The sequence below is a fragment of the Maylandia zebra genome, linkage group LG3 (genome assembly GCF_041146795.1).
Source record: "Maylandia zebra isolate NMK-2024a linkage group LG3, Mzebra_GT3a, whole genome shotgun sequence".
Taxonomy (NCBI): domain Eukaryota; kingdom Metazoa; phylum Chordata; class Actinopteri; order Cichliformes; family Cichlidae; genus Maylandia; species Maylandia zebra.
Window position 1 is genome coordinate 28,859,203 of NC_135169.1, and position 20,493 is coordinate 28,879,695.

The following is a 20,493-nucleotide window of genomic DNA, read 5'->3' on the forward strand; positions in this document are numbered from 1 at the left end:
TTCCACCTGCTCTCACTACACGTCGCAACATCATATGCAAACATAGTCCACAGACACCCCAGCCTGACCTCATCGGTCCATCACTGCAGACTAATAATAATAAAATCTTAGTTTAGGCCTTTAAGTGGGATAGTTTAGAGACAGCTTTCAGTACAGGAGTAGCCTGTTCAACCACGCAAGTCATGGGGCGCCAATATATTTCACTACACTGTAGAGGAGAAGCAACCACCTGCTCTAGTATTTAAACTGTTGTGTATTATTGGCCTATAACATGTCAAGCTCATTCTGAGCCAGAAAGAAAATTCCTGTCACAAAGTGACTTTTGCATATCCATATTTATCTGGGTGAAAGTGTCACTGACATCAAAAGTCTCTTCTTCACGAGAGGTGGAGCCAAGAGGGAAGCATGGATTGTATTAGCATGAATCACAGTTCTACAAATACAAATACATTTTAACTGCCCCAAGGGAGTGCATTTTAATGCAGAGGACAGAGCAGCAGTGCCAGATCTAGAAAACTTTACATCATGAGGGTGTAAAAGAGGGGCAAGATGTCCAGAATGGGAAGAATGTGAAAATCCCTTATGGAGTCAACAAAATATCCACTAAAATAAAACATTTATTGTATCATTATATCTTCAAAGAAAATAAACGTTTTGGACAAACAAGCAATTAAGACAGCTGAATAAATATCAAGAAGAATATATAGAATATAAAAAAACAACATCAAGACGAGTACGAGTTGAAGTGCTTGAAAGTAGTGCAGTGGTCTTAGTTTATACTTTTAAAACAGGCCAATTCTTTATTCTACATATAGCCGCTTTGTAAATCATGTTGTCTACAGGTTATTTACCAATATAAGGAACTATATTAGGCATTAAAAAAACAGAACACACAGAAACATCTGTAATCACGTTTTGCCACGACACCCGGAACGGTTGTACTCCCGTGTTTAACCGACGGGCAAAAAACAGCACGGACTTCCGGCGTCTGCACCAGTGCGTGTGTTATTGCATGTTATTCATCCTAAGCAGATGCAGTTCTGTGAGGAGTTTCGTCTGAGCATATCTGACATTAAATATCGACAGAGAGAGGCGCAGTGATGAATCCTGTCTTCCGGAAGGTGACGTCCCGCTTATTTGTTTTTTCTCTGCTACAGGTTTGCTGACTTCACAGAGGTCACAGCTGTGCTGGAGCTAAGTTATCTTCCTGTCAGCCAGCCCCGTGTTTGTGTCGTTGTTGTCTTTTCTGGCTCCTGGAGAGGTAACTGGAAAAACAGAGGATGTTGTAGATGGAGCTGCCAGGCAAGGAGGAAAAGAGGAAGACCGCAATGGGGGTTTATGGTTATACTGAAGGAGGATATCCAAATACTGCTGTGCTTCATAATTGCCGGGATACACTGTTAAATTTAAATGAGTGTGATAAATAGTGGATTTGACAGGTGATGTTGTCTCCAGGTGCAGGCGTCTGTCGCACAGCAGGCGCTCCTGCTGAATAAAGCGCTGACACCTTGCCGGTAAGTCTTTGCCTTGCTTTTTCGGTTGTCCCAGTTGTAGACATTATATGTTTAATTTAATTAAGCATTTAAGTTAAATTTATCAGTTTTTAAAACAGATTGAAGCACAGACATTTACAACAAGTCTCAATTGTTAGACCGTAGAATTTGTTTTATGTTTCTAAACACATCGCGGTGAGATGATTTCTCCCTTTCTGATACTATTTATGATTAATCTGTGTTCTGTAATCTTTAAAGGGCTGCACCGTCCATCCAGCATCCTGTTTGGTGTAAGTATTTGTGTCCTGTGTATGCAAACTCAATGCAAACTGCTCGTGGTGCTGCAGAATATTTAAAGTGTTGTTTGTTCTCTTCTTAGGCACACACTCTGTAAATGAACGACAGTACAAGGGCATGCCAACCCACGGCATTGGGAGGTGGAAATATCTGTTACCTAAGCAAGCGGTAAGACTCCAAGTGGAGAATAATCACGCCCATTTCATCTTAAAGACCTCATACCACCAGAGTGTCCTCACAGAACTCTTCAGTGTCAGACTGCTGGCTTACTTGTGGTTCCCAGAGTGAATTTTAAATTGTTTGCAGGATAGAGTTAACTGAAGACACTGTCTGGCCCTTTGCTGTTTTGTTGCTTTTAGCCGAGGAAAAAGAAGGACAAGCACCAGATGAAACGGATCATGTCTGCGACAGATACAGCGTACGGCACTCTGAATGTGAACGTGTCAGGATATGACATGACTGTCGTGGAACATTACTCCCAGTACATCCATAACTTCTGCAACCGGCTTGGCATCAAAGTAGCTGACAGGTGAGGATGTTTGGATGGCAGGTCTGAGGTTTCTGATCACTGCAGGTCAGCAGGTAACATTTAACTGAGTCACTTAAGGAGCTGAGATGCAAACCATGTCAAGTTCAATAGGAACATTTCCATTTTCTGCTATAACTGCCCCCTGTTCATTAAGATTAGATGTTTGAAGTTAAACTGTTTTTATTCTTTTCCATATACGAACAACATTAAATATGATTTGGTTTATTTTATTGGTAGACCGGGTATCAAAGGTCCCCCGTCTTCTCTCTTATGTGTGGGTAATTAACAATTCACTCAGCAGATAGAAACATAGTTAGGATGAACTGCAGGTTTGTAGAAGTTGTTTTTCCCTGTAAAGGATGGAATAAAAATTATTTAGATATGCGTTTCACATGAAGGGACTGACACAGTTAAACTATCAAAGCAACAGTAAGGATGGTAGATGATCAAGTTTTAAACCTTGATATATCAGACTTTGGTCACTAGATGGCAGCAGAGTTCCTCTGCATCTGCCAAATATATTACAGTGAGTTGTTTTGTTTTTCTTTGTAGTAGACTTAAGCTTTAATGCTCTTTAATGCTTCCCACGTACAGCTATGCTTTACCAAGAAAGAGCACAGAGGTCATGCTGATGCAGGAGCAAGGCACCAAGACGTATGTCGATGCTGTCCTCAAGACTCACCACCGAGTCGTTCAGGTAAGACCTGGCTTGTTGTGTTTTTTGGGGTTTTGTTTGTGCTTTCAGCTCAAACTGCAGGTGCTGCAGGTGTACTGACAGGTTTTAAAGACCTAACTGTTAACGGTGTTATTACTTTTTGTCCAGCTGAGCACGCTGAACGCCGCGCTGTGTCCCGTCTTCATGGACGTCCTCTTAAAGAATCAACCAGAGGGAGTTCAGCTCTCTGTGACGGAGGTGAGTAAGCTGTTGCATGTTCATCTTTTAGTCCATAACTGTTGGAGAACATTAGAAATGCTCACTATAACCAACCAGACTCCATCTTAGGCTACGTTCACACTGCAGGCGAAAGCGCATCAAATCCGATTTTTTTGACCCTATGCGACCCATATCCGATCATGCTATGACAGTGTGAACGGCGCAAATCCGATATTTTCAAATCCGATCTGGGTCACTTTCGTATGTGGTACTGAATCCGATACATATCCGATGTTTTAGAAAGCGACTGCTGTTTGAACGGTCAAGTCGCATTAAATCCACCTTTTACGTCACCGACACAAGACTGAAGCCAATTATCAGCGCCAGAGAAGCGCCCGAGAAGACATCGCGAACGCTTCCTGGCCATCCAGTGTAGATGTTAGTGAAACTGTTGGGAAGACAATGTGAACATTTTATTTGTACTGTAATCTGCAGATTCTGACAGAAATCTGCAGCTATCATTTGAAGCACCGCTCCTCTCTTAAACAGCAATAAGGATCATTATTAGGTTATTTACATTATTATGTAAATAACAAAATAACTTAAAGCAAAAATTGGGAAACGAAGTCCGAAGTCTGCATATTAAGGGCCATCAGTCAAACAATACTGTTGCTCTGGGTCTAAACAGAGCTCGTTGTGTGTGACAGCTTCTTTTGCGCATGCGGGCCGCTTTGAGCGTTCACACTAGAGCGCGTTTGCTGTCGCATTTTATTTGTAGTGTGAACGAGCAGACAAAAAAATCGGATTTGATCAAAAAATCGGAATTGAGCATTAAGACCTGCAGTGTGAACGTAGCCATACTCTTAAAGGCAATATGCATGCGTAGTTTTTGGTCATATCATAATTTTTAAAACTAATCCACTTCTCTCCCTCTGAACCTCTCAGCACACCGAAGCTGATTTCCAAGCACGGTTCAAGGCGCGTCCAGAGCTGGAGGGGCTCATCGCTCAGATGAACCAATAACTTTCCACCTCATTATGTACAAGTATCAGTTTGATCTAATTTATTACCCATCATTCCTCAGTAGCATCCTGTATAAATGGATTATCTGAAATGGAAAAAAACTGTGCACATTAGTCTCATTTTGTGACCTTTGGGAAATAAAACCACGCTCATTTTTCCATCTTAAAATATTTTCATATTTATTTTTCTGGTTCTTCTGCTTCATTATAAACTTTGTTCACTTTAATACACATCATGTCACTGTAATTTTTTAACCTTTGGACACAAAATGTAGTATTTTAAATTTCTGTGACTAAAAGTTAGAATTGTAGCAATCAGGTATTTTTTAATTTAAATATAAAAGTTCAGAATATTTTATTTGCCTGTATTCTGAGTAAACATTAACATCTGTATCCCATGTTGTAGAAAAACGTTAAAGAAATTAAATTACACAGATAAAAACAAGATAAACAATTTAAAAAAAAATAAAGAAAGGTTTTTTTAAACAAGAGAAAAATATATATTTGGTTGAGTTAAATAAAAAAAAAAAAACTTAAAATGTGGTTCATATTTTAACATTCTCTAAACAATACATTGAGCTCACTCAAGCTCATAGATGAGAAACCTCAGAGACTTTATCCCTTGGACTTCATAGAGCTCATCTTTGAATAATCTCTCATTTAAATTTCTCACAGCATCAAATTTCTCATTGGAGATCAGATCTTTTTCCTGGAGTTTGTCTAGAACGGCTGCTGCCTCGTTCACTGTCCATCAGAGCCGTTGAATGGCGATCCATGAAATGCTGTCCAGAAAAATAAAAAGCAAATGTAAAACATAATAAAACACAGTAAGTTGTAATGCTCTACAATATAGTTTTTCATAAATATATAGTTCTGAAAAAAGAAGCTGTTTTCAGTTATAAGGTTTTACATATCAGCACCTAATGAAAATCTCCTGGTCTTTACAAGACTGTAAAATTACTGAAACTGTAGATGAACAGCAACATGACGTCATTATTTAGTGAAAATTAAGCCAAAATGCTAAATAACTAAGCACACTGCTCCCTGTGCAAGTAACAGCCAGGTGCTGATACAGAAATGCACTTGATTATTGATAATCAGCATCTCTACAAAAGCAGTCGTTCAGTAGTTTCCTAGTCTGGAGCATTCAGGTGTGTGTTAACACAATTCCAAATAGGAAAGCAATAATAGTTTTTAAAAAGAAATTGCTGATGTTCTTCAGTCTGGGAAGAAAGATCATTCGCAAACAGAAAACATTCAAGATAGCTTCCAGTCAACACAGGAGTCACTATCCCAGTAAATTCATCCCAGTATCAGACCATGCCCTGCTCAGAGAAACTGCAAGAAACCCAAGAGCTACATCTGAGACTCTGCAGGCCTCAGCATGTTAAAGTTAATAAGAGTACAATTAGAAAAAGATGAACAAGTTTTGAACGGGCTTTTTTGGAAAGAGGGTAAATATCTTCTATCTAAAAAGAACAGCAGCAATGCTGCATGTGAAAAAAAAAAAAGCAATATATTTTGGATAGGTGAGACCTAAGTAGGCATGTTTGAATAAAATACACAGCACTACCTTTGGAGAAAACCAAACAGCATATCAGCACAAACACCTCAAACCAACTGTCGAGCACGGCGGTGGAAGGGTGATGGTTTGGGCTTTGTTTTATAGCGACGGGATCAAACTGGAAATCGTGCAAAGAGACAGTGATCCAGACCACAGCGAGAACTTTACAGCAAATGGGTGAAAAAGAAAGACTGCTTTTTGTTTCTCTCAGGTTTGTTTTTAGGTTGTTTCAGAACCCAGTTTTCTTTTTAAATTATGTCTTGATAAGCAAAACACAAGATTTGAAAAAGGAATTTACTTTATAAAATAATCATGGATTAAAGCGAACCTCTTACCCTGTTCTTGGTGAATACTTGTGCTTAATAGTCATCTGGAATAAAAGGGGTCAAGCTGGTCAAATACTGGCCTGGTCTAAATATTTTAGATGAGCTGCGTTAGGGCAAATATGCATAAAGCACTAACCTGTTCCGATAGTGCACGTCCACACGGTGTCCTTTTCCTTTCCTCCCCTGCGCTCAACTTCAAGTTTCAGTTTCAATTTTCCGAAGTCCCTTTTTTCATTTCCAATGACCACCTCAAAGAAATTAGTGTCGCTCCACTCCAACATGAACTGCTGTTTCTGCAGAGAAAACGTTTTATGGAAACTTGAGGATTTTTGCTGTTTCTATGTTATGGTGCAATGAACAGAAGTGCAGCTTAGTCCAAACCTCAGGGCAGATTTCTGCTGTGTCCCAGTCTGTTGAGAGGTAGAAATAACTCTCCAGCTGTACAGGGTCAACAGGACTTGCCTTTCGGATTTTTCTGAATCCGTCAGATTTCTCCTTCTTCTCCACTTCCTGAAACATGGAAAAATGGACCATTCTTCACATACAAGTAATGGTTGGAAATCTTTGGGAATCGTGTTCACATCTATTCATGTCTTTAAAGAACATATGTGTTTGTGTTTATATCAAGATGAGAACATTGATTTGCACTACTGCAATCCATGTAACTGAAAAGGGAAAATGCTAAGAAAACACAAGTAACAACTACAAAGTTTAAAAAAAGCTCAAAGCTGTTCAAAAAACAGCTTTTGAAAGAATGATTAAATTACATTAGCATAAAGATGGCTGTAAGTTCTTAACTTTTAATGCAGTTTTCTCTGCCTGAAAGTCAGTAATGTTGTCAGTTGGGTTGTCAAAACATTTAGAGACCAAACTCTATTAATTTGCTGCCTTGTAGTGTCACTGTGTTTTTGTATTTATCAATGAGAGCATTTTATTTCTCTGTGTTATTATATATCACCTTGATGATATTTTTCCTCACTTCTACTTTATATTGTTGCTCCAGTACGTGGCATTGTATTACCTGTTGTATTAGAGGATCATGTGGGACCAGGTAAACGTGCAGAGTGAGGCCAGATGTGATTTGCATGTATATCAAGACATCAGCAAAAACTTTTAGATATAGGCCCAGTTTCTTTAGGATCATGGCTCCTCTTAGAGAGAACTCCGGCTTGTTTAACTTCACATGGGATGATGTCATTTCAGACACTTGCTCCAAATAACCTCCACTGCTGTCCACATGCAGAACTCGAAATATGTCTGACATCGCTGCAACTTCACCTGCAAAGCACAAACAGTCATGTGTGCATAAATATCTTTATTACTGTAATAAAACAATCATATGCGTTTTACGACTGCTCACCTGTACAGATCCAGTGCGGCAGACAGACTTCCTCTAGCTTCCCATCTGTGACTTTGATGTCCATTAGGGGTCCTGCTGGTATGTAGTCCATGCATACAGGTTTCCTCATGAATCGCTCCCATGAGCTAAACTGGTATCTGAAGCTGACGGTTTCCTTACAAACCCACTGCAAGGCAGACTCGCTGCATTCATATTTGCCACTTTCAGACTGCAGGCTGGATTTGAATAGACAAGACAAAATGCTCTGTTATGCTCTGTTCACATGCACGAACAGAAACAGCAAAACTGCAAATAGTACAAAGTGGTACTTTAAACCCAAACCACTTCATTGTGTGTCTTGTAATTAGTGATAACCTTCACCTGTAAGTATGAACCTTGTCCATTATCTGGACTTCAGGTTTCAGCTTCGTCCACGGACTGGAGTCCTGTTGTACAAGATATTTTTACATTGTCATGGTCATTGAAATTGTAAAATCTTTACAATTATTGTAAGATGCAATAAATGAGTAGAAAAAAATCCACAGAAACAGAGACTTACCATTTCATTGCCAAAAGCTTTCAGAAGTCTCTCAGAAGGTTCTTCTTAAAGCAAAGTTAATGTTTAAAGAGCTAGCTAACAAAATCCAATAATTCTAGCACAATTTTAACGTTATTTTAACTTGTGCGAGATTTCTATATGATATAAGTACATAAAAAACATGCTTTTTAATCTTAGCATCTTTAAAGCAGAAAAATGGAGGAAACACCATTTGGTCATGTAAAATTATCAACCTAGCTGTATTAAAACAACTATTGTCATTATAACATGAAAAAATGTAATACTCAAAGAGGAAAGCATTTAATTTGTTGAGGGAAAGGATTTTAATAGTTTCATTTTCTTACCCTCAGTTCTTCTGTGAACGTTGTAAGCAACAGGACCACTGATTGTAAATCCAAGATAAAAGAACACATGGCCTGAGTTCCAGAGGCTGTCTTTTTGGTTAACATCCAACTTGATCTCTGTGCCGCCAAATGTTGCATACAGCCTGTAATTTCTCACCACCCCTTTAACCCTGAGAAGTTTGTCTTTGACTGTTGGATTTCTGAAAATATCGTCGTTCCTCCAGTTTGTTTTTGGGTCTTCCAGTGCATCTTGGGTCCACAAGATTTCAAGGTTGTGTCTGTGAAGAAGTCTGTTCAGACCCTGACCCGGTCCAAGAAAAAATATGGGTCGAAGGTACCTTGACTGAAAGAGTGACTTATATTCTTGTTCATAGGATTGCAGAATATTTTGAATTAAATGAGGGAGGTCAAAGGTCAATTTGTCTTCACCATCTGTAGGCCAACACAACAGCAGAGCTAACATGTGAAACTCGGGTTGCATCTCAGGAGCCAATGGCATTTTCTCTCTAAAGCTGCTTTGGTAGTCGGAGCTGGAGGGAGGTTCTTTCAGATTTATCAGCATGATATTGGCCAGAACGTAGTTGAGTAAGGCATGAGTAGCAGAATGTTTGTGTTGGCAGATTTCTCTCCACCATACAGCAATGTCCTTGGTGTCTGATCTAGTGCATCTTTCAAGACATGAAAGTACTCCCGGAGAAGTGACAGCCAGTTTTTGTTTAAGTTTGTGGAAGGCTTTCTGGAGTTGATCATTTGGTTCTGCGTCTCCAACATACTTTTTGTAGCATTCTATTGTCTTTCTGGAAATGTAGGTTGGATCTTCTTTCTTTACAACAGAATATGAATAAGTTAAAAAAGTGTCAAAAAATTCAGATCTTTTCTCAACCAAATCTCTGAGGCTGTTTATTAGCTCCTTAAACCTGAAAAGTTTCTCATCTCCGAGGGATTTCAGGACAGAGCCCAGAGACACAGTCTTTGTGAGAACTTGCTTCCAAAGTTCATCATGTCTGATAAGATGGTCATACAACAGGGTGCAAACTTCCAGATAACCAAACAGCCCTCTGGTGTTTAAAGCACGCAAGACTTTTTTATTGCCATCTCCTTGTTTGCCTTTCATGTGTTCATTCTCAGCAAGTCGTTCCTCATCTTCAAAAGCTTCAATGCCTTTTTGGGCCAGCTGTAAAATTTCTCTTGGCTTGGCAGAAAGTTTTAAGTTCTTCAGGTGGATCTTATGGACTTGGCCTAGTGTATCTGCAACATATGAACTCCAAGGTGCTCTCTGCTTTGCTTTTTTTGCCCAAATTTCTGCCTCATTGTAGTCTTCTATTTCTATATAATAAAAACGAGCAAGAGTTTGTGGAAAAAGTGGGTTGTCATCAAATTTTTTTGAGGCCACCTTCAAAACTGACAGACTCTGACTTTTGCCTTTCTTTTTGTCATCATCTTCTGTCTTTGTAATATCTTGAATCAGTCTGGAAAACTTTTCTTTCTTCTCATTAATGACACCAGTTGGGTCCTCTATTATTTTAATTTCTCTTTTGGTTAGCATGTCTTTGACAAACCCAAGCAAACATGGAGGAACATAACTTTTGCAAAAACTGTTCAAGAAGTGTCTTGTTGTGTCACTTCTGGTCACACCTGCATCACCCAACAGTTCAGTACAACACTGAGCTATCATATTGTGAGCCATGCAAACCTTTTTTTCAGCTCTTCCGTCTTGTTGGAAGGTGACGATCAGATGACTGAAAGGCTGCATTTGATCCTCCAGTGAAAAGTCATCTTCATCTTCATGTCTGAGGAAGTCCAGGCACTGAGACTCCAGGAGATATGAACCTGGTACGTAGGCGTTCAGCAGACACAGGAAGGCAGCAAGCTGCATCTTCAGTGGCTTATTTGTTCTTTTGATATGTTCTAATGTAGCACATGCGTTCCTGATGTAGGCTTGAGAGAAATTAGACTGCAGAATGTTAAAACCATGAAACTGCTTGCATCGATCACCAAATCTTCTGCCAAGCTCCTCTTTTTTCATATCAAAGTCTGCTTGCTCTCTGTCTGAGAGAGATTTTTTGAGAATAATAGATTTTCTCATTTTCCTCTTGAACTTTTGTCTCAGTTCATAAGAACACGCCTTTTGGTGGATAATCCCGTCACTGCTTCTCACACAGTTCAGTAAAATTACCACAGGCAAATCAATTTCTATATCCTGTTCAGCAATCTCTTCCATAATCCTGTCCTGGAGGATGTCCAATATGAACTCATCATTTAGTAACAACAGTACCGTTTTCTGGTGGCCATGGCTACCTGCTGTAAAAAGGCTGACCACATCTTGCGCAACTTTTGTGATATCTAATGTTGAGCCTGTCAAAACAGCACATCTGAAGGTTTTCCTCAAGTCCCACAGCACCTGCATAGCCAGTGTGGTTCCCCCACATCCTTGTTGATGAAACAGTTTAATTGTTGATGTCCCAGGGCCTTTTCTTCTCAGGTGAATTTGTTCTTTAAGGGTTTCATATCCATCTCGTTTGATAAAAGGAGTTGCATTGCCATCTGACACTGCTTGTTCACTGATATAGAAGTTTAACCAGTTCGGTGGGGCCCCTCTGTAAAAGTTTTCCTCCACTTGCTCAGCGTGTTGAGTTTCAACAAACTCTTCTTCAAACTGATTGGCATGGAGGACATCCAAAAATGAGAAGGAATCACTGATTTTACTCCTTGCATCTGCTTCTCCACCTTCAGCAGTGGACAGGGCTGGTCTGTTTGCCATCTTCACACTTTCACTTTACTTCACCCTAATGAATGTTAAACAAAACAAACATGAGTCCATCTTATGTCTTAGCTTAAACTATTTTTAATTTAGCCCTACATTCACTTTATGGAATGTGATACATTTAAATAGCCATTTCATTGCTGGTCAATCACATAAAATAAATATAGCCTTCTCCATGTAAAGAACCAGACACTAACTTCAATTAAAACTTCCATTTGTCATTTGCAGATCTTAAGAGATTTTTCTTACCTTCTCCCAAATTACACGGACAGCTCTAAAGACCTGCTATTATGTGTGTGTTCAAGCACTGGGACCGTGAATGTGTCATGTAACCCGGAAGGTAGTCGTCACACCCAAAGCAGGTTGGGATAATCAGGTACAGACATGTACACCTCTACAGTTTGAATGTTAGAGCAGTTCCAGTTTCAGAGTAGTTTAAAAAAAGGAATGAGTCAATTTAACAGCACATTTTCTTCCTGGTTTTTAAAAAAAGCAGAGGCTACGCTTGACGTGTTCAGTCAATAAACACGTCAAGCTGGCATAAAATATTGCACAATCAGACGCTAAAGATTGGAAATTTGCAAATTTGGCCAACAAAATAATAAAATATGTGATATATGTTAATATTGTCCTATTTTGAAACATTACCTACATTTGTTTAAAGGGCAGGGTGACTTCATTTGATTAGGAAATGCTTGTCACAACAGGAAATACTAAGGCTTTACTATGAACGGTTTAATGATGAAAGATAACAATTCTTTCTGTCTCTATTTCACTCATGTGGCTGCTGTTCAGGTCTCAGTTTGCAATTAAACAGTGCTTGAGTATTTGGAAACATTTAAACAAATAAAAGGAGGGCATTAAAATAGGTTAGGATGTAAGCAAATGTAAATAATCAATGAAGAGTGTTTGGAAGCGCATCAAAAAAGAATATTTATGTGGCTTGATCACAGACAGTTCTCTATTATCCAAAATGTTTTTCACTCTCTTTTTCTGTCACATTCACTCTCTTTCACACACACACACACACACACACACACACACACACGCACTTTATCTTTAATGAATGCTGACCTATGTTTTATAAAATCATGTGTACATAACCTGGTTATGGTCTTAAAAAGGGTAAAAGGACATGACAGACTTATATAGAGGTCACTCTATAAAAAAAAACTCCTCTCACCCCTACTGGTGGTCTATGGCCACCACCACTATATCCGGTTGGTTAGCCACCTCCATCCGGAAGTCTCACAGGATCTTAGCTCAGTCATTCTCCACCACCCTAGAGGATGTCTCCCATTTTGACCTCTGGACTTCCAGGCCATATTTGGCACAGATGTTTCTGTACACTATGCCGGCCACTTGGTTATGGCGTTCCATGTATGCCCTGCCTGCTAGCATCTTGCACCCTGCTGTTATGTGTTGCCATCTTCCTGATGTATTTGTGGATGTTCGTTGTCTCATCCTGGACCGTGGTACTGACACTCACCAGTCCCCGTCCTCCTCCTTTCCACTTAGCATACAGGTATCATTCTTAGTGCTGCAATCACATCATCTAGTAGATCTTCTGAGGGTACTTCACCTAGTCTTGGTAACTGGCTACGGGGGATCCAGGTTTCCCCACTTCTCATCAGGGTGCCCTGGTACCTAGACACCTGTCTCGGACTTTGTTGATTAGGGTGACGTCCGAGATGGCATGACTTTATATTTCTCTCTCTCGTTCATGTCGAGAATGAGAGGGGGGGGGGGGGGGGGGTCTAGCCTAGGACTCTTACTGGATACAGATGGTAAATGGCCTGCATTTGTATAGCGTTTTTCTAATCCCTAAGGACCCCAAAGCGCTTCACACTACATTCAGTCATTCACACACACATTCACACACTGGTGATGGCAAGCTACATTGTAGCCACAGCTGCCCTGGGGTGCACTGACAGAGGCGAGGCTGCCGGACACTGGCGCCACCGGGCCCTCTGACCACCACCAGTAGGCAAACATGGGGTTAGTATCTTGCCCAAGGATATTTGGTATGCAGCCAGGAGGCAGCCTGGGATCGAACCACCGACCTTCTGATTAGTGGCTGACCTGCTCTGCCATCTGAGCTACAGCCACCCGATGCCCCAGGTGCCCCAGGTGGGAATCAGATGCCCCAGGTGGGAATCAAACTTATGACTCCTGCTCCAGAGATGTACATATATATGCAAAAGTATTCCCTTGTCTGCCTTCACATACATATGTTCACTGTTTTCTTTATGTTGTTGTTGTGATTTGGTGCTATATATAAAATAATCGTCTTGCCTTAAGTGAGATCCTATTTTTAATCCATAGAGCTTAATATGCAGCTATATCCAGAGGTGGGAAGCAATGAAGTACAAACACTTTGTTACTGTACTTTACATGAGTATTTTTTTCCTGGTATCCAAGAGGCTTCTTCAATTCTTAAACCAAAAGGTGGAAAGTCCCAGGCATTTAAAGTGGGGATTGTCAGTGATTTATTATTAATTAATGTTAATATTATTTCACTACTAATCATGTCTCAAAATAAATTAAAAGCATGTTTAACAATTTATGGTATTATGTGTGTTATTAAATGATGCCAATATTTCACTTTGAAATAATTTTATAAGACGTGGCACTTCACAAAAACTAAAGGCCAGACGTGCAAAACTGTTAGGCTGGGCTTTAAACAACTAACTGTTTCAGATGTACTAAATAATCTGCAAACAAACTTTAAATTAATAGTAAATATAATTTACTAATTAGGGTGGCTGGCCTCTTCCTTAGAGATAGGGTGAGAAGTTCGGCCATCCGGGAGGGGCTCAGAGTAGAGCCGCTGCTGCTCCACATTGAAAGGAGCCAGCTGAGGTGGTTCAGGCATCTGACAAGGATGCCTCCTGGGCGCCTCCTGGCTGAGGTGTTCCGAGCATGTCCCACTGGGAGGAGGCCCTGGGGCAGACCCAGGACACGCTGGAGAGATTATATCTCTCAGCTGGCCTGGGAACGCCTTGGTGTTCCCCCGGATGAGCTAGAGGAGGTGGCGAGGTCTGGGCTTCTCTGCTTAGGCTGCTGCCCCCGCGACCCGGCCCCGGATAAAGCGGAAGAAGATGGATGAAATATAATTTTTCAAATATGTCTATGAAATCAGTACCAAATGTGTGTAAATGTGCAATTAAATACTTTATTGAGTAAACTCGGATAATAAAACAAACAGCCCCCCAAAACTAGACAAGAACAATAAGTAAAACGAAATCAAACACTGGTTAGACAGGGGTACAAACAAACAAACAAACAAACAAACAAACAAACAAACAAACAAACAAACAAACAAACAAACAAACAAACAAACAAACAAACAAACAAACAAACAAACAAACAAACAAACAAACAAACAAACAAAAAGCTGAATATAAATCCTTTTCACATTTAAACTTAGATAAATCCATAACATTATCGAACCTTTATTTAACAGCATGTACATCCTCTTTTATACTTTAGAATCTAACACATAAAACAAACACAAAAAGGCAACCTTTAATTGAGAAGACCCAAATGCAGATGCCTGTATACGGGACTTAACAAAAGCAAGCCATTTAGAGGTTGCACAAAATACAAAACAAAAGGCAAACGTAGACTAAGACTTTGCCTGCAGGAAACATAACCTGGAAAGTACTAGCATGGAGAAAGAACCTATGTTCCAGCACCAGACAAGGGCAGATTTGGCCAGTATATACACAGCGAGGGTGATCAGGGAGGTGAAGACAGCTGGGAACACAGGAAGGAAAAAAAACAGGAGTAACAAGACAGGAAGCAAAACAACAATTTAAAACGATACTTTGAGGAGACATTTTTCTTCAGATGTTGATTAGCAAAGTCTTTAGAAATGTATAAACAAAATATTAAATAGACACTATGCAAAGAAGCCAAATTTTAGGAAGTAAATCATCTCTAAGAATCAGAAAGTCTGAAAGTCTGTTGTTTAGGTGTTAGCATAGACAATACATACATGACTAAAAGTGCTGGATCACATGCATCACATCAAATCAAATCACAAATCAAATCAAATCACTTTTTATTGTCACATCACATGTGCAGGCACACTGGCACAGCACATGCGAGTGAAATTCTTGTGTGCGAGCCCCACAAGCAACATCAACGCTACAGCACAATTTTCTCCTTTTAGTTTTTGCCCCTACATATAAAAAGACATAAATACTATAAAGGAAGCTTCAGAATCACTTTCCTATTGGGGGGATGTTGAGCAGGATTCACAAACTTGGATGTCCCCCATTATCTTGTATGATGTTTAAAGCTTAAGGGGCAGCTTTGGTCTCTTTCACACTGTTGGTCAGAGTTTTCCCATTCTGATCTCCAATAACTGATGTAATCAGCAAACAAAAAATAAAGTAAAACAACAGAAAAATGGATAATACAGGTTAAAAAACACAATACAATATTATGCTATGGTGTAAATCTAAAAAGTCCAATAAGTAACTATTACTGTAATGTAGCCAAATAAATTCTCATTTGCACTGTTTAATTTTTGTAATATTGCATTTATGTGTATGTACTTTATGTTATTATTGCACCGTGAATCATGTCAAAACTTGTAATAGACCTGCCGGTGCACCGTGTCCATTTCACGCTTTCCCTTTCCAAACCATGAAAAAGACACACATGCAGAAGTTGCAGTAAGTTGCACGCTGTAGTAACTGCAGAATGAGATATTTTATTTCAAGCTAACATGACAATAATCAAGTGAAAGTGTTCAAATGGACATTATTAACACATTTACATCTATATACATAGATGCCACCTAGCTGAAATTTACTCTATGTCTTTTTGTTCAATCCTGACTTCTTGGCTTAATATGTTATCTCGCCCTGCTGGTAATGCAACTTCTACATGTGTGTACATTTCACATTTTGGAGAGGCAAAGCATGAAACAACTACTAACTAGTAGTGAATGTTTGCAGAGCATTTTACTTCATTGCAATGTTACTGTTATGTTATCTTACCTGTGTCTGCAGTTTTATTCTGAATGCCAAAGGCCACAGGACCTCTGATAGTAAATCCAAGGTAGAAGGTAACTTGACGTTTTTTCCAAAGGCTGTTTTGCAGATTGGCATTGATCTTAGTCTCTTTACCACCAACTCCTGTATATACTCCGTAGTCTCTTACTACTCCATCAAGTCTAAGAAGGAGCTCTTGGACATCAGGACTTCTGAAGATTTCTTCTTTCTTCCAGTTATCGCTCCAATCTGGTTTTGCTTTCAGATGATTTTCAATAATTGTTCTGTGAACAATTCTTTTCACACCTTCACCTTTTCCAATGAAAAACACAGGAAGAAGATACCTGGCACGAAAGTACTTCTTATATGCATTTTCGTAAGTGTTCTGCATTTGCTGAATTATTTGACTGATGTCATAAACACACTGGCCTTCATTTTCAGGCCAGTACAAGAGAAGGGTGAACATGTGCAGCTCAGGTGGGTCTGTGTCACTTGGGGGCATTTTCCGTCTAAATAGTGTGAGGATGTTGTTGACAAGAGACGTTTCTGAATCTGCACTTGGACACATTTCTCTACACTTTGTAGATATGTATTCGAGCTCTGATTGAGTGTATTGTTTGACAAGAAATGACAGCACTTCCACAGACTGGTCATCTAGGTTTCCCTCCTGAAACATCTGGATGAGTTGTTTTGCAGTTGTGTCTCCAACATACTTCTGGTAGCACTCTGAGATGTCTTCAGATATATATTCAGGATCATCTTTCTCCGTGTTAGGCTTTGAGTAAGTCAGATATTGTTCCAAAAAAATGCATTTTCTTTCAACTTTATCTCTGAGGCTTTCTAGTAGTTCAATGAATCCGAGGAGTTTGTAGCCTCTAAGTGATTTCAGGAAAGAGGTCGCCGATACTTTTTTTGTGAGAACCTTTTCCCAGGTTTCATTTTGACTAACAAGTTTGTAATATAGAGTATTGCAGACCTGCAGGTAACCAAAAAGCCCTCTTGAATTAAAAAGTCTTGAAACATTCCTCTTGCCATGTTCTTTCATGTCTGGTCCATCTTCATCCTCAGCTAATCTTTCTTCATCTTCAAAAACTTTAATTGCTTTTTGAGCCATTTGCAAAATTTCTCTTGTTTTGGCAGAAACATTTTGCTTCATTAGGCGGTTTTTATGGACTTGGCCAAGTGTGTCAGCAACAAAAGAATTTTGAGGATCTCTTTCTATTGCTCTTTGTGCCCACATTTCTGCCCGATTGTAGTCTTTTAGTTCTATATAATAAAAACGAGCAAGAGCTTGTGGAAAAAATGGATTTTGAAAGATTTTACATGAGGCCTTCTCTAAAACTGTTGCACACTGACATTTCCCCTCCATCGTTTGGATGTCTAGAATTAGTCTAGAAAACTTTTCCTGTTTCATTTCTGTGCTGTTGACTTGGTCCACTTCTTTTTTCATTTCTCTTTTGGTTAGCATGTCTTTGACAAAACCAAGCAACCACAGAGGAATCTCATATCTGCAAAAACTGTTCAAGAAGTTTCTTGTTGTGTCACTTCTGGTCACACCTGCCTTTGCCAACAGTTTAGTACAACATTCTGCTATCATAGTGTGAGCCATGCGGACTTTTTTCTCACAACTTTCATTTTGTTGGAAGGTAATAATGAGATGATTTAAAGGCTGCATTTGATCCTCCAGTGAAAGGTCATCGTACTTGTCTTGTCTGAGGAAGTCCAGGCACTGAGACTCCAGGAGATATGAACCTGGTACGTAGGCGTTCAGCAGACAAAGGAAGGCAGCAAGCTTCAGTGACTGGTTTGTTTTTTTCCTTTTTTCTAATGCAGCACATGCCTCCCTGACGTAGTCCTGAGAGAAATTACTTTGCATTATGTTAAAGCCATGAAATTGTTCACATTTATCTTTGTACCTCTTTTGAAGCTCTTCCTTTTTCTTATCAAATTTGTCCTTCTCATTGTCTGAGAGTGTGTTCTTTAGGACAACGTGGTCACTCTGTTGAGGTGCATTGTTTCTCACACAGCTGAGGAAAATGACTAGAGGCATATGAGTAACTATCTTCTGCTCAGCAACTGTCATCATAATGCTGCTCTGGAGATCTTCCAGAATCGACTCATTGTTCAGCAACAACAACACAGTTCTCTGGTGGTTTTGACTGCCTGCTGTGAAAAGTTGGACAACCTCCATTGCAACTTTTGTAATATCTGAGGTGGAGCCAGTTAAAACAGCACACCTGAAGGTTTTTCTCAAGTCCCACAACACCTGCATGGCCATTGTAGTTCCTCCACATCCTGGTTGGTGTGTCAGTTTTACAGTTGATATCCCTGGGAATTTTCTATTTTTCTTAATTTGTTCCCTGAGTTCTTCATATCCATCTCTTTTGATAAAAGTAGTTCCAGTCTTTAGGGACTCTGCCTGTTCACTGATGTAGAAATTTAACCACTCAGGTGGGGCCCCTCTGTAAAAGTTTTCCTCAGCCTTTTTTGTGCATTCCAGGAGATCTTCATCTGAATATTTTCCTTCAAACTGATCTGCATGGAGAATATCCAACAATGGGAGGCTTCCCATATGCAATTCCCCTTCCTTAGTGGACCATGCTGGTCCATTTGCCATCTTTAGCTTTAAGTGTCCTGCAGCATAATAAACGTGTGAAAAGATTTTTAGTCTGAATTGTTCTCTGAGGCTAAATGGCAGTAGCACACACACATTTGAAATGTACATTACTAAGGGTTAGGATTTTACATTCATCAAATTATACCTACTGCGTTAGTTTTATTCTTGATTGTTATTATTCACTAGCTGGGCCCACGTCCTCATTTTAGGTTTGACAGCGTTTTAGTAGGTAAAAGTGAATGCTTTGACATGAATTGAGCTGCGGTTTGGGGGAGGACTTGAAGGGGACTGGCGATGGCTCCCGGGCTGGGCAAATCCCCATGTACTAAATAGAAGTGAAGAAGTTAAAGAATGGAGAACAAGGGATCAGCTTGCAGTACTGGGGGGTACCTATATAGATGACAGCCGGAAGGAGCGTGTTTGGAGCTGTGGTCCTGCTCCTGAAATTCTGATACATAATCTCCAATTACTGGTTTTAACCCTTTAAACGCTGACCTAATTTAGCCTTTAAACCAGGGGTAGGCAACTCCAGGCCTCAAGGGCCGGTGTCCTGCAGGTTTTAGATGTGTCCTTGATATAACACAGCTGTCTTGAAGTTCCTCAACATGTCTTGAAGTTCTCCAGAGGCCTGGTAATGAACTAATCATGTGATTCAGGTGTGTTGACTCAGGGTGAGATCTAAAACCTGCAGGGACACTGGCCCTCGTGGACTCGGATTGGGGACCCCTGCTTTAAACCCTAACCCATCACCAGTGACGGTTAGCATTTTTAGCAAGGGTAGGAAACTCCAGGCCTCGAGGGCCGGTGTCCCTGCAGGTTTTAGATCTCACCCTGAGTCAACACACCTGAATCACATGATTAGTTTATTACCAGGCGTCTGGAGAACTTCAAGACATGTTGAGGAGGTCATTAAGCCATTTAAACCAGCTGTGTTATATCAAGGACACATCTAAATCCTGCAGGGACACCGGCCCTCATGGACTGGGATTGGGGACCCTTGGTTTAAAGGGTTAATTAAAATTTGGCATGTAGTAGTGTTTTAGAAAATAAAGCAGACTTGGAGATAAGTACTTCTACATCAAACTTGTAATTCTGACCCCTAAAGTTATCTTCATCCACTAAATATATTTTATGTATTGTACTTTTACAAGCCCCTGGAATCTTCTAAAACCTGGAATCATTATGTCCAAGCAGTTTTTCCCAGGTCTAACCACAGATTGACTGTAGGGTCATTCCATCTCATATCATCAAATCTTTACAAAAAAATCTGCTCAAGCATCTTCAACTTTTTTAAACATGTATATAATGATTGGTGTGAAATTTTACATTCATACATAAAATACTTTTCAATATATATTTTTCTGAGAAAAACAAATCTGATCAATTTTCATACCAAACTCTGAGACTGTTGAGCAGAAAGTCTGTGTTGATTTAAGATATAATCACTGCTGTTGTATATGTAGCACTTTTTGTGTCAGGACAGAGATTTACAAGTGTAACTTCACAAAAACTCCATAAAGATTTCTCTTACCTTGTGTTCTACTTGATGCAAATGTGTTTGATGTCCTCTCATATCTTACATGTATTAGTGACTAGTGACTTTTGTGCTGGAGTTATATATAGTATACAGCCACTTGTCACACCCAGGTAGGTGTGAGAGTAGATACTCAGCACACACTGACCAGATGAGGTAGTAGTAAGATATGTTCAAAATGTTTGAAGGAATCATTAGGACTTTATATTTACTTGTTTCTGAGAA

At 39.7% G+C, this 20,493-nt stretch overlaps 3 protein-coding genes across 5 annotated transcripts; 1 reads left to right on the plus strand and 2 right to left on the minus strand.

Annotated features, from left to right (window-relative positions):
- The first annotated feature begins 960 nt into the window (after positions 1–960).
- mrpl48 (mitochondrial ribosomal protein L48) lies at positions 961–4,273 on the plus strand. Its single transcript, XM_004563516.3, has 8 exons — positions 961–1,121; positions 1,456–1,514; positions 1,752–1,783; positions 1,873–1,958; positions 2,150–2,319; positions 2,914–3,016; positions 3,143–3,232; positions 4,139–4,273. The coding sequence occupies exons 1-8, from the start codon at positions 1,101–1,103 to the stop codon at positions 4,214–4,216; spliced, it is 639 nt and encodes a 212-aa protein (XP_004563573.1). The 5' UTR covers positions 961–1,100; the 3' UTR covers positions 4,217–4,273.
- A 256-nt stretch (positions 4,274–4,529) lies between these two features.
- On the minus strand, positions 4,530–11,427 carry LOC105941196 (sterile alpha motif domain-containing protein 9-like). Of its 3 annotated transcripts, XM_024799142.2 has the most exons (10): positions 11,361–11,427; positions 8,348–11,133; positions 8,004–8,047; positions 7,826–7,890; positions 7,466–7,680; positions 7,127–7,383; positions 6,487–6,615; positions 6,242–6,398; positions 6,115–6,149; positions 4,530–4,997 (listed from the first exon to the last, which is right to left on the minus strand). In XM_024799142.2, the coding sequence occupies exons 2-9, from the start codon at positions 11,106–11,108 to the stop codon at positions 6,139–6,141; spliced, it is 3,639 nt and encodes a 1,212-aa protein (XP_024654910.2). In that variant the 5' UTR covers positions 11,109–11,133; positions 11,361–11,427; the 3' UTR covers positions 4,530–4,997; positions 6,115–6,138. The 3 variants fall into 3 exon arrangements, with proteins under 3 accessions (XP_024654910.2, XP_023008948.3, XP_024654909.2); XM_023153180.3 differs by lacking the exon at positions 6,115–6,149 and having other exon boundaries at positions 8,004–8,044; XM_024799141.2 differs by lacking the exon at positions 6,115–6,149.
- A 4,327-nt stretch (positions 11,428–15,754) lies between these two features.
- On the minus strand, positions 15,755–18,734 carry LOC143416702 (sterile alpha motif domain-containing protein 9-like). Its single transcript, XM_076882182.1, has one exon. It carries the CDS (start codon positions 18,732–18,734, stop codon positions 16,110–16,112), a length of 2,625 nt encoding a protein of 874 aa, XP_076738297.1. The 3' UTR covers positions 15,755–16,109.
- Positions 18,735–20,493: the final 1,759 nt, after the last annotated feature.

Bases quoted from the DNA above. Each gene is read 5' to 3' on its own strand.
- LOC143416702 (XM_076882182.1), bottom strand. From the start codon at position 18,734: ATGGCAAATGGACCAGCATGGTCCACTAAGGAAGGGGAATTGCATATG.
- mrpl48 (XM_004563516.3), top strand. From the start codon at position 1,101: ATGAATCCTGTCTTCCGGAAG. The intron at 1,784-1,872 runs GTAAGTATTTGT...TTCTCTTCTTAG, and splicing joins CATCCAGCATCCTGTTTGGT to GCACACACTCTGTAAATGAA. The intron at 3,017-3,142 runs GTAAGACCTGGC...CTTTTTGTCCAG, and splicing joins CTCACCACCGAGTCGTTCAG to CTGAGCACGCTGAACGCCGC.
- LOC105941196 (XM_024799141.2), bottom strand. From the start codon at position 11,108: ATGGCAAACAGACCAGCCCTGTCCACTGCTGAAGGTGGAGAAGCAGAT. The intron at 6,399-6,486 runs GTTTGGACTAAG...TTTTCTCTGCAG, and splicing joins CAGCAGAAATCTGCCCTGAG to AAACAGCAGTTCATGTTGGA. The intron at 4,998-6,241 runs GTTAGTGCTTTA...TTTTCTGGACAG, and splicing joins GACGTGCACTATCGGAACAG to CATTTCATGGATCGCCATTC.